This window comes from Cynara cardunculus (genome assembly GCF_001531365.2).
Source record: "Cynara cardunculus var. scolymus isolate 2C chromosome LG 9, CcrdV1, whole genome shotgun sequence".
Lineage (NCBI taxonomy): Eukaryota > Viridiplantae > Streptophyta > Magnoliopsida > Asterales > Asteraceae > Cynara > Cynara cardunculus.
The window spans coordinates 6,892,603-6,904,677 of NC_037536.1; the positions used below are offsets into that span (position 1 = coordinate 6,892,603).

Sequence of the window (12,075 nt, forward strand, 5' to 3'; positions counted from 1 at the left end):
ACACCATATCACGTGATTAACCGTTTATTAGATAATGTAATTATGATCGTGTAATCGTATTAAAAGATTTTATGATATCATTCCATTATTACCCTTTTAATTTTAATATTTTCTAAATCTTTTTAAATTTCAATTTTAGTTTTAAAAATCTTTTAATTTTATTTTTTATCACAATATGTGGTTATTGGGTTGTTCTCGCATTCTCGTAAATCACAGGAGTTCTCGTTTGAACCCTTCCCTATATATATATATATATATATATATATAGAGTGGTTGACTATTGAAGAAGAAGACAAGGGTGATGGTTTAGGTACGAATGGTCCACATATTATTATTAGATGTCAAACTTGGATGTATATATCCAGGAGACAAACAAGTCCACGAGATATAAACCATGCAAGCCGATGTCTTCCCTTCCATCAATGCTCTTTTTGGTTCTTTACAAAAGTCAACCCCCCTCTTTCTTACCTCCCCATCAAGGCATCAAACATCCATCTACCTACTCCTCTACCTTAATTACCCTTTTCTTATTTCACTTTTTATATCATTAAGCCACTATCAAATAATCATCTATAAATAACCACACAAACTATGAGTCCCATTAAGTCGGTAACAAATATACTTGTTTTTAGTAAAAACATAAGCAATAAATGAGTGTATATATATAATACCAAAAGAGGGTATGGAGATAAACATATATATATATATATATATATACATTCACATGATCCAAAACTGATTACAATTGACCACATGCAAATAACAGAAAGTCAACTTATCATTGCTACGTACATACAACATAACCAAATCCTCTTTATCTGCTCCACCCTCACTCACCTTCATTCTATAAACCTTACCCACTTCATTTACAACCACCCCTCTCTTTAATTTCTTCATAAAACATAGCCCATAATGGAGGAACTCGAGCCATGCTACTGGTCACAAGGCTTCCAAGACGATCTTCTATGCCACCTTCTCAACGACGACTCCCCGTTCCTTTTCGTCACTCCGGAAATCTCGTCCGACGCTAACTCCATCAACAATTTCATATCTAGCATCTACTCAGGCCCGACAATAACCGATATTGAAACAGCATTATTGGCATCGGATAATACGACTCCGGATCTTTCCTCATTAGCCAGGTTTTAGTTTGTTTGTTTGTTAATAATCGTTCTAACGAAACCTGGCCATCAAATTTTCGTATCAACGGTTTACAATTGTACTTATAAACATGTTCACAATATTTATATACATTTTGATGTCTTAATATATTTTGTGGTTATAATATATATGTTTGCAGGATTTCAGAAATGGAGAGTAGGGTTGAGAACAAGTATATATTGAAGATTAAAAACAGTGGGAATGTAATGGCTGATGATGGTTATAAATGGAGAAAGTATGGTCAGAAATCTATTAAGAACAGCTCTAACCCCAGGTTTCTATCTATCTATATATATATATATACTAGAAGGGTACTCTTGCAATGTATCGAGACATTTCGGTTTCAATGTTTCATTATAATACAGTTTTATTTGGTTATGAGAAAGCGATAATGTTTTTATTTTTGAATAAAATATAAATTTGAAAATATTATAAAATTTTGAAAAAATTATAAAATTTTGAAAAAAATATATCGATGTTAGTATCAAATTAACTATTTAAAAGTTCTTGTTTTGTGTATTTTCTTTAATTCAAAATTTTTATTATAATTTAATTTAACGTAACAAAGTATTTTAATTTAGGTTTAATAATATAATTTTTTTAAAGATAATAATTAAGTATTCTGTTAGAACTCAATGATTATCTTAATTATATTTTATATTTTTTATATTTAAAACAAGATGTTTATCATGTATTTGATTATGTTTATCTGCAGTTAGTTACACGAATTCAAACATGAAGCTTTAATAAGTTGTATTTACACACAATTTACTTGTAATCTTGAATTTTAAGTAATATGCATCAATAAACAATATTTCGTACATAAAAAATGATTTTTAAGAGTTCTTATCAAACGATTTATAATATAGTATATATATATATATATATATATATATATATATATATAGACTTGGGATCATGTGAGACTAGCATGTTTTCGTGAGACCCGTGAGACCAACATTTTACACTTGAAACTTCACAGCAAAATGCTGTGAAGGTGACTTTTTAAAACCTTCACAGTGTTGTCGTCATGGTAAGATTTTAGTTACCAAAACGACATCGTATGTAACAACTTACCCAGTAAGCACTGACCATGGTAAGAGTTGTCGTCATCACTTACCGGGTAAGACTCTCGGTCCTTGCCTTCGCTCTTATCGGGTATGATTTTGGTCTTTTCCATATTTCATCCAGTGAAGTAATGTGACTTGGTAAGCGCTTACCCGAATAAGCATTTGGTAAACGGCCCCTAAGTATATCAGATTTATTGATATTCCTTTTAACAAATTCCCAAATGAATGACACTAAATATTAGTCTTGGAATATATGTATAATACGGTTCAATCATATTATTGATTACATTTATTCATGAGAAGTATTTCTTATGGATGTATACAGAAGCTATTACAAGTGCACAAACCCACGATGTGGTGCGAAAAAGCAAGTCGAGCGATCGAATGAGGATCCGGACACACTGATCATCACTTACGAAGGACTTCACCTTCATTACATGTACCCGTTATTCGTATTTGGTCAATCAGAGAATCCCGACCCGCCTACTAAAAAGTTTAGAAGGTTCAATTTGGAAAGCCATAAACGACCAACCGAAGATACGGATAAAAACGAACCATCAACCATGTTAAGAGATCATCAGAAAGAATCCTCGGAAGTTGTATTTTCTCCACAAGGATTGCTTGAAGACATGGTGCCGTTACTCATTCGCAACCCTATCATCTACACCACAAATTCATCAAATTCTTCTTCTTCGTCGTCGTCTCATCATCCGTCTCCACCGACTTCGCCTTCATTTTCATGGTCCCCGAAATATTAACTAATCATGCATACTTTGATTGTGTAATAGATGATATATGAATAATTTTGCATGATAAACCGGGTTGTATTTTCAAACTGTTAAGTCATTACCAACTTGTTACTATTATGGTTTTTTTTAATTAACTTGAATATCCAACTCGCTATGCAGCTGACTAATCCCAGGACGACCACCTGCTTTGCAGATTACCCGAAGTCATCGTATTTGAACCTCCGTGGCCACAAGGGGGATTTTTATTTCTCCTTAGATTTGAACCCGAAGTCATCGTATTTGTGTTTTGTCCAAAATTATTTATTCTAACGATTTTATTTTCTGTTTAGAAAGTGGAGTACTTAATATTATCACTATCCCAGTTTCAAATGTGACATTTTTTTTTATCATACTATACAATGTTTATTTAAGCAGAGTCAAATAGTCAGCACCAATGTAATATCTTTGAATCTTAGAAGTTGGGCTGATGTGGAAAAAAAGGTCAAAGTAAGGTGTTAAAAATGAATTTTTGGACGACGTAAGGGTGTAATATGAAAATTTAGGATACTATAGGACACCAAATACACCTTAATCGCAGTAAAATAAGGGGTCATTGACGGTGAAGACATCAGTAATTGTTACGAGATTTTATTTTAAGATGACGTTTGGTTCATATGATGGAATGTGTTGGAAATTTTTGTCAAAGGAAATGGAATTGTTTGGTAATTTAATTTAGTTTGATCATGTGTTTAGTTAATAGGGATTTGAATGAAATCCTCCGTTGTAGGTTTGGTTCTCTAAATATAACTTTAGAATTATAGTAAAATAGTGATAGATTACCAAAATACCCCTTCATGATATTTTCATACTTTATTGTTAAGTAACAAATACTATATAATGATAAGATCATAATAACAATTTTAATTGGTTGCCGTGGTAGTGGTGGTGGTGGTGATAATGATAATGATGTGGTGGCTATGATGGTGACAACACCGGTGGTACTATGGTGGCGGCAGTTATAGTCGTGTCAGTGGCGGTTGTGATAGTGGTACAGTGTTGGTGATTGTGATGGTATAACAGTGGAAGTGGTGGTGATTGCTTCCAAGTTGTTTCGGTAGACTTAGCTTGATATTTAATTAAGTGAAGTTGTAGATCATGTTATGGATTTTGGTAGGTTTGGTTGAAGTTGATGTTTATGTGTTTCTTCATGTTTGAATCCCATAAGTGAAAGTTAAGGTCATGGCTTGATTGTTAGTTTTATTAAAATTCTTGTATTGAGTTTTGTCTTGAAAATCTCCGGGGATTATCGGTTTTGATTCTTAATAGATGGGAAAGATTGATTGTGCAAGAAATTTTCGTGTTTTAAATTAGAGTTTTTGTGAGTTTTTTTTTGTAAGGGTGTCCGGGCCAAAGCCCGACTAATCCCCGGCAAATTTGGAGGCTAAACATGGCCCCACTTAAATGTCGCCAACACTCCCCTCCCAGGGCTCGAACTCGGGTTCATGACTATGACATGCCCAAGCCTTTACCACTAGAGTTTTTGTGAGTTTGCTTGATAAAGTTCTGGATTTGGAAGCAAGTTTAGAGATGGAATGATTTGGGTTTGAAGATGCACAAAACAGGGCAGAACTGAAGCTGAAAATCACATTCCAGAGAGGAATGCGACCTCCTTGCGACTTAGGTCACATTCTTCACTGTTTTGCGATTTTTCGTTTTTGTTTCGAGCCGCTTTGGGGTCTTTCAATGTATTGTTTAGGTGCTTTAGAGTGTGTTAAGAGTTATGGTGAAGTTTAATTGCTTAGATTGCGATTCGTGTCTACAGGGCCGGTCCTGACGTTTCTGATGCCCATGGCAAAAAGCCAAAAAAATTCCCCAAGTATATAAAAAACAGCAAACAAAACACATTATTTAAGGGGTTTGGTCAAGCTAGGCGGCTAATCCCCACGTTGATTTGATCAAGATGTTTCAAGGTCTATCTTCATGAAAATGGTTAAGTCAAAGCACTCTGTCTATTGAGACTTTTAACACACACTTCTCTACGTTTATGGCAACACTTCTCTACAAATACTATTGTAGTACAAAATCCTATTAGTCTTCTTTTCATAATGGTAATATTTTTCTTGTATCACAATCTTATGTGAGTTTGAAACTTCCAAATTCATCTTCTCTAATGTTGGTTTTGTAGGTATTTGTGTCTCAGACAAACAACAATCAAGTGTTTAACTATTGAGCCAATGTTACTTACAATTTTTAGTAATCTGCTAAAAAAATTGCCAAGATCACTTACACGAGGTAGAATATGGAGACATGTACTTATGTGATCATAACTTAAACAACTGAAACCATATATAGTGACAGGTTCAAATAAGAAGGCTAAATATTGTGAGAATGTAAGAAGGGAAAAGTTAATATCTAATCCACTAGAAAAATCCGAAAAAATCTGTTTCAAGATGCATATGTGAACCAACATTACAGATTATTCATATGGGTTCACATATGCATCTTCAAATGAATTTTTATAATGATTCACATAGGAACCTTCACTTCWTAGATCTTACCTTCTCACGAATATTTAGCATTCTTATTGAACCTCCCGTTATACACACACACACACACACACACACACAYATATATATATATATATATATCCAATAAAATTTTCCACATCATTCTTGTACATTAGTTGTATATATAACAAGTATTCAAGATCAACATATAATAACTCTTCTCCATAATCCAAGTAAGCACATAAGGAAAATCTCACATTTCCCCTTTCCCTTATCCCTTGATAGAGCTAGACCTGTAATGCACATTTTTGAAACACAAAATGAAGGTTAGACCTTGAGGCAACCTCGAGGGCCTTAGCTAAGGACAATTTGATTTCACATGATCTGGATAATTGCACTGGTAACAACGTTGAGACATTCGACACTCTCGGGAGATATGCCTCGACTTTCCACATCGATAACAAAGTTTTCCATTAAATCCTTGAACAAGAAGACTTTTGGTTTTCACAACTTTCGTTCTTCTACACCCTAGAGAAAGCCCTTCCCATCTTCCTTTTCTACTACCTTCTCTCCTCTTTGCCTGTTCTTTTTTTTTAGTTGTTTCTGCAACATCTACTGCCAATGGAAATGTGGTATGACTCATAGAAATTACGAACTCTCTTATTGAAGGTTTTAACCCCTAGATGTATCTTTCAACCTTATGAGATTTTGAAGGGATATAGTGTTCTGCAAATCGGGAGTATTCGATAAATCTCTCAGTATACTCGCGTACCGTCTTGTTACCCTGTTCCAACTTCAAGAATTCTTTCTCCGGTTACCTGACAGCCGCTTTTGGACAGAATTGCTCTTTAAATCGATTAAGAAACTCCGACCAGGATATTGTTTGCAGAATATCAGGTTTTGCTAGTGATTCTACATCCCAACAATACAAGAGGATTTGTTTTCAACATTAATACTACAAATCTGACTTTATCTTCATTTGGACACTTACTGGTACTAATACAGATTCCATATCTTTCAACCAACACATTGCTTTTAATGGTTCTCTTTCTCTAGAAAACGTTGGGGGTTTACAAGTTAAAAACATTTTAATATCACCCCCTATGTTGTTTGTTGCTTGAATATGTGGATTTACCTAGACCCTCTCTGTTTCAATCATGGCTGGTACCCCGAGAATATATGTTAGAGTGTTTCTTAATTTACTTATTTCTTCTACTAATACATCCCGAGTAATATACTCAGGCGATTGCACTGGTTCTTACCACCCATAGTCAACCTCGAGGCCCTTAGCTGAGGGCAATTTGATTTCGCATGATCTGGAGAATTGCATTGGTAACAACATTGAGACATTCAACACTCTCGGAAGATATGCCTCGACTTTCCATATCGATAACAAAGTCTTCCATTAAATCCTTGAACAAGAAGACTTTCAGTTTTCACAACTTTCGGTCTTCTAAACCCCATAGAAGGCCCTTCCCATTTTCTCTTTTCTACTACCTTCTATTTTCCTTGTCTGTTTTTGTTTCTTTCCGTTGTTTCTGCAACATCTACTGCCAGTGAAAATGTGGTAGGATTCGTAGCAATTACAAACTCTCTTATTGAAGGTTTTAACCCCGAGATGTGTTTTTCAACCTTACGAGATTCTGAAGAGATATAGTGTTCTGCAAATCAGGAGTGTTCGATAAATCTCTCAGTATACTCCCATGCCATCTTGTTATCTTGTTCCAACTTCAAGTATTCTTCCTCCAGTTTCCTGACAGCCTCTTTTGGATAGAATTGCTCTTTAAATCGATTAACAAACTCCGACCATGACATTGTTTGTAGAATATCAGGTTGTGCTAGTGATTCTACATCCTACCAATACATGGCATTTGATTTCAACATTGATACTGCAAATCTGACTTTATCTTCATCTACACACTTACTGGTGTTGAATATTGTTGGTCTCGTAAGGGTCTACAAAAAGAGAAACAGTTTGTAGAAAGGGGGGGATGAATACAAACACAATATTTTTAAATTTAAAATATATATTGATAGAGAATATCAATACAGATTTTACAAGATTGTTTGCAGAAAGATAAGGTAATAAAAACCTATCTAAACAATCTTTGGTTACACACAATGCTTTAGCAATTACAAGAAAAGAAGTTGCTAAAAGAAAGATCCTTTACTTTAAGCTAGAAGATGCTTGAAGCAAGAATTATGTTAGAGAGAGAGATGCGCGCCCTTTGCATGGAGAAGAAACAATTCTTATTTATACCAGTCCATTAAATGTCCATTTAATGCAATATGGTAGGTTTAGAGTGTGTGTCAAGCCTTAAAAGGAAGGCTTGTCCTTTGCTACAGTGAATAATACAAAAGCACTATTTCTGAGCAGACATCCTTACCTAAAGTTGGTGGACAAAGAGTCGACTAGTCGGCTCCGTCCGTACTAACTTTTGTAAGGGTATGGGTTTTGTCCTTTGTGTGCATAAGGACAAGACAACAACAATCGTGCTAAGCAAGCTTCCTTTGATCGCTGAATGCTGGAATGACCTGAAGGTCTCATCATCATTCGCTGAAGCTTGAGCAGTCTTCACACATATGTAGATAGGCTTGTAATCACTAAATACCACTTCTGATCACGTACTCGCCGGTCTCTAATCTTCAGTTTCAGTCTTCGACGTTTGCTGAAGGTTATTTGGTGTGAGTGTTGTCTTCTTGAATTGTTGTTGTCTCTGATAGATTTACAAAGCAAGTTCTTCAGCGATTACTGAACATACTCAGTGAAAATCGCTGGAACTGAAAATATAGAAACACAAATACAACGTGAAAGAGAAAAGGGATTATCATCAAATCACTGAGAGAGAGGATCAACAAATACAGATTATATCTCTTTCAACCAACACATTGTTTTTACCGGTTCTCTTTCTCCAGAACTGGGGGTTTACAAGTTAAAAACATTTTATTTTCACCCCTCTATTGTTTGTTGCTTGAATCTGTGGATTTACCCTGACCCTCTTTGTTTCAATCCTGGTTTGTACCTCGAGAATAGATGTAAGATTGTTTCTTAATTTACTCATTATTCTGATAATACATATCGAATAACATACTCACGCGGTTGCACTGGTTCTTGATTCACATTCCCATAAATTGATTCACCATGTTCCGGATAAATTTCATACCGACTGTTCCTTCCTCTCCCACTACTTCTTTCACGGCCTCTACCCTGACCCGGGATCTTGAGAAAAAGAACTAGCATGTTTTCTTTTAAAAACCCATGAATGGTAGATTGAGTTTTCATTTTCATCTACATGTGAAACATATTTAACACTTAAGTACTTGACCAATTTGACAAAAAAAAGGGACTTCCTAAACTAAACAACTTTTAAACCAATTCATAGATGCTTCTTCAAACAAGTGATGAAGTAAATGGACTATGGTCTATGGAACCTAAAGTCCTAAATTTAATATATAGATGCTTCTATGTTAATGACTTAATGTTCTATCAAAGAAAATAACAAAGTCAAACCCAATCAAATTATCAAACAATTTCTAGCAAATTTAAACCTAATCAGAAATCAAACAATTTAAAATCATCAAGGTTCAAGCAATAACATTTTAAACCCAATCAACGTATCAAACAAATTTAGACCTAATCATTAATCAAACGAATCTGCCATTGGTGACCAGATTTCACTCCATTTAAAGTTTTCAACAAGAAAGTTGGAGGAGACATCGCTCAAACAAAATAACAAGACTATCAAACATGAAGTGATGAAACACAACATACTGACTAGTGTTTTCGGAGGCTGTGTGGTGTGTGCGATCTTTGATGGAGAAGCAGGACTGCAGTCGCAGAAAGCTGGAGGAGACGCCGTTGACGCTGAATTGATTTACTTGAGGTCGACGTTATGTTATGGATGGGTCGGCTGGCTTGTTAGACTTAGTAATTACTAATTAGGCTTCAAGGATTGGATTTGGATAATTTAAAAAACTCTTAGTGGACTGGATCACTAGAAAATGGAGGGGCCCAAATAATTTTATACCTTAAAGCCTTAGCGGACTAGATCATTATCACTCTATCTACAACAAAAATCCCATGGGCCATGGCCCCTAAAGGGCCCTGCAGGCCATCCGCCTCTGTTTTAAATGCTTATAATAACATATTTGGGATACCAATCTCACTAAAGATGCATCCTACAACTTATTGAGTCGGTTGGTTCGCTTCCTACGTGAAGGCTAACATCACTCCAAGTTAAGTCAATCTAATGTCGCAACCTATCATTTTCATTGTCTCTTAGCCCATGGTTAAGTTACTTAAACTACTCCATAACAAAATCTACCATCTAATCTTGATTAAGGTGATTGTAATATCAATTAAAAGAATTTCATTATTTTCTGCTAAATAAATTCTTTGAAGTACAACCCAAAGTTATTTCTCAAAAATATTATGCCATTTAGCAATTCAATTATACCAACATCAATCAATCTAATACCTTTAGAAACATTTATTTGATGAAACTTATGTCATAGAATGTGTAGTTCAATTAATATTTATTAAAGCTAGATGTGTATTAAACATATATAGAAAGAGATGTGAGTTATTATGCAACCCTTTACATTTGTACAACCAATACAACTCAATCTCAACCGTCCATTTAATTTGATGAATATGTGATTTTATAAAAGTTTTGATTGTTTCATAATATAAAGTATTGATTATAATTAATGAATTCTAGTCATTTTTTATAAATATTCAAATCATAATAAATGAACTCTCATTATTTCCATAAATATCTCAATTGATTGGGTTACATTGGTTGTACAAATGGACATGGTTGCATTTGAAACATACCGGGTATATATATATATATATATATATATATATATATATATGGTTGGGTTCATGTGAGACCAAAGGTTTTTCGTGAGACCCGTAAGACCAATTTATGTTCATTGATCAACTTTATAAACTAATGATCTAATGGTCTAAAGTTGCACGGTGACAATTTTGTAATTATTGAGAAGTCTCGTGGTAATTTTGTGATTATGAATGTTTAGATTGTATATCTAATCCAAGGGTTGAAAATTAGTGTTTCGGGTCTCACGAAAAACCTTTGGTCTCACATGATCCCAAGTCTAATATACGATTATGTATGTTAATTTGATAAATGTTTAAAATGAAACATTTAAAAGTAAATGACGTAAAATAAATAAATAAATTAATTATAGGGATATAAAATGTAAATTTAATTATAATTTAAAAAAAAACCAGTTGTGAGATGGTGAGTGTATGTGAGGGGTTGAATGTATGTGAGGAGAGGAGGGGGTGAAAAAGTGAATATAAATGATATTTTGGTCATTTAGTATTTTAAGACTTTAAGACTTTTGTTAAATTTGCTTAATATATATGTGAATCAATTAGCAATAAAATAGTTGAAAGTCTTTCAATAGATTAGGGACTAAAGATGCAGAGGCGTAGGGTTGTGATGAAACTATTAAAGGCCTCTTGCATCCCAATCCTTTATGTGAAAGTGAATTATTACTAAAATCCATGTGATGTTGAGCATACTTTTCAATCCAATGGATCAATACAATACAAAAAGAAAGCCCAAATTCATCACTCTTATGATCTCTTTTACTAGAATTACTTCTTAGGTTTCCATTTTAAGAATATATATGGTTGCCATGCCAAAAAGTCTCTGAAGATGAAGCTAAACGCATTCTTGAAACGTCCATCGGGGACTCACTCGCTTCCTTTCCTCCTAACCAACTCGCTACAGGGTCTATGTAATCGCCGAAACATCACAAGTACCGCCTCGTCCTGGGCCATCGCACGGCTTCCATCATCTCCTCTAAATTAATGTTCCAATATCTCAACTGGGGTTGGTTGGATCATAAGAGAGAAAAATCCACATTTTTTGCATGTCATAATTAAAACATTTATGAGAATCATTAAAATCACATGTGATTCTAAATTTGGTATATTTCATAAACAAAGTGACAAGGTTGTAAGCAAGAGTTGTTTAGGCCATCATATGTTAAAGTGTCATAATGTAGTTACAAGTCATCTCTAATTGATGCATTAAACTACTTAGAAGTTAAATAAATAGCATATTTTAATTCAAATAAAATACGATTTTGGTACTTGCGTTGTTTAAATTGGTTGAAATTTTATATAATTGAAAGTAAATACTAAAAATTGTTGAGTTAAGGTTATATAAGATATAAAAATAAGTGCTATAATTTAGTACAAACCAGTTGAAGATAATTAGCACTTTTATCACGAATAGTGAAAATTTAACACAGGTTGTATCAATTAGTATTTTCGAATAATACATCCCAGACCATTAAGCTTTTTAAGCCGTAAATAAACAACCCCTACGTGTGTGTGTGTGTGTGTGTGTGTGTGTGTGTATATATATGTTTATTTATAACTAGAAGCGTACTCGCGCAATGCAGCGAGATACATCGTGTTTTTAATATTTCATTTTATTCTTTATCTCAGTCGATGTTATAATATGGCTTTATGTGATTTTGAGAAAGCGATAATGTTTTTATTATTGAATAAAATATATGTTTGACGATATCATAAAAATTTGACAAAAATATATCGATATTAGTATC

The 12,075-nt window shown here is 33.9% G+C and overlaps 1 protein-coding gene across 1 annotated transcript; it reads left to right on the forward strand.

Moving 5' to 3' along the window:
• Nucleotides 1-912: 912 nt before the first annotated feature.
• Nucleotides 913-3,055, forward strand: LOC112518581 (probable WRKY transcription factor 49). Its single transcript, XM_025126330.1, has 3 exons — nt 913-1,142; nt 1,301-1,435; nt 2,557-3,055. The coding sequence occupies exons 1-3, from the start codon at nt 913-915 to the stop codon at nt 2,987-2,989; spliced, it is 798 nt and encodes a 265-aa protein (XP_024982098.1). The 3' UTR covers nt 2,990-3,055.
• The last annotated feature ends 9,020 nt before the right edge of the window (nt 3,056-12,075 follow it).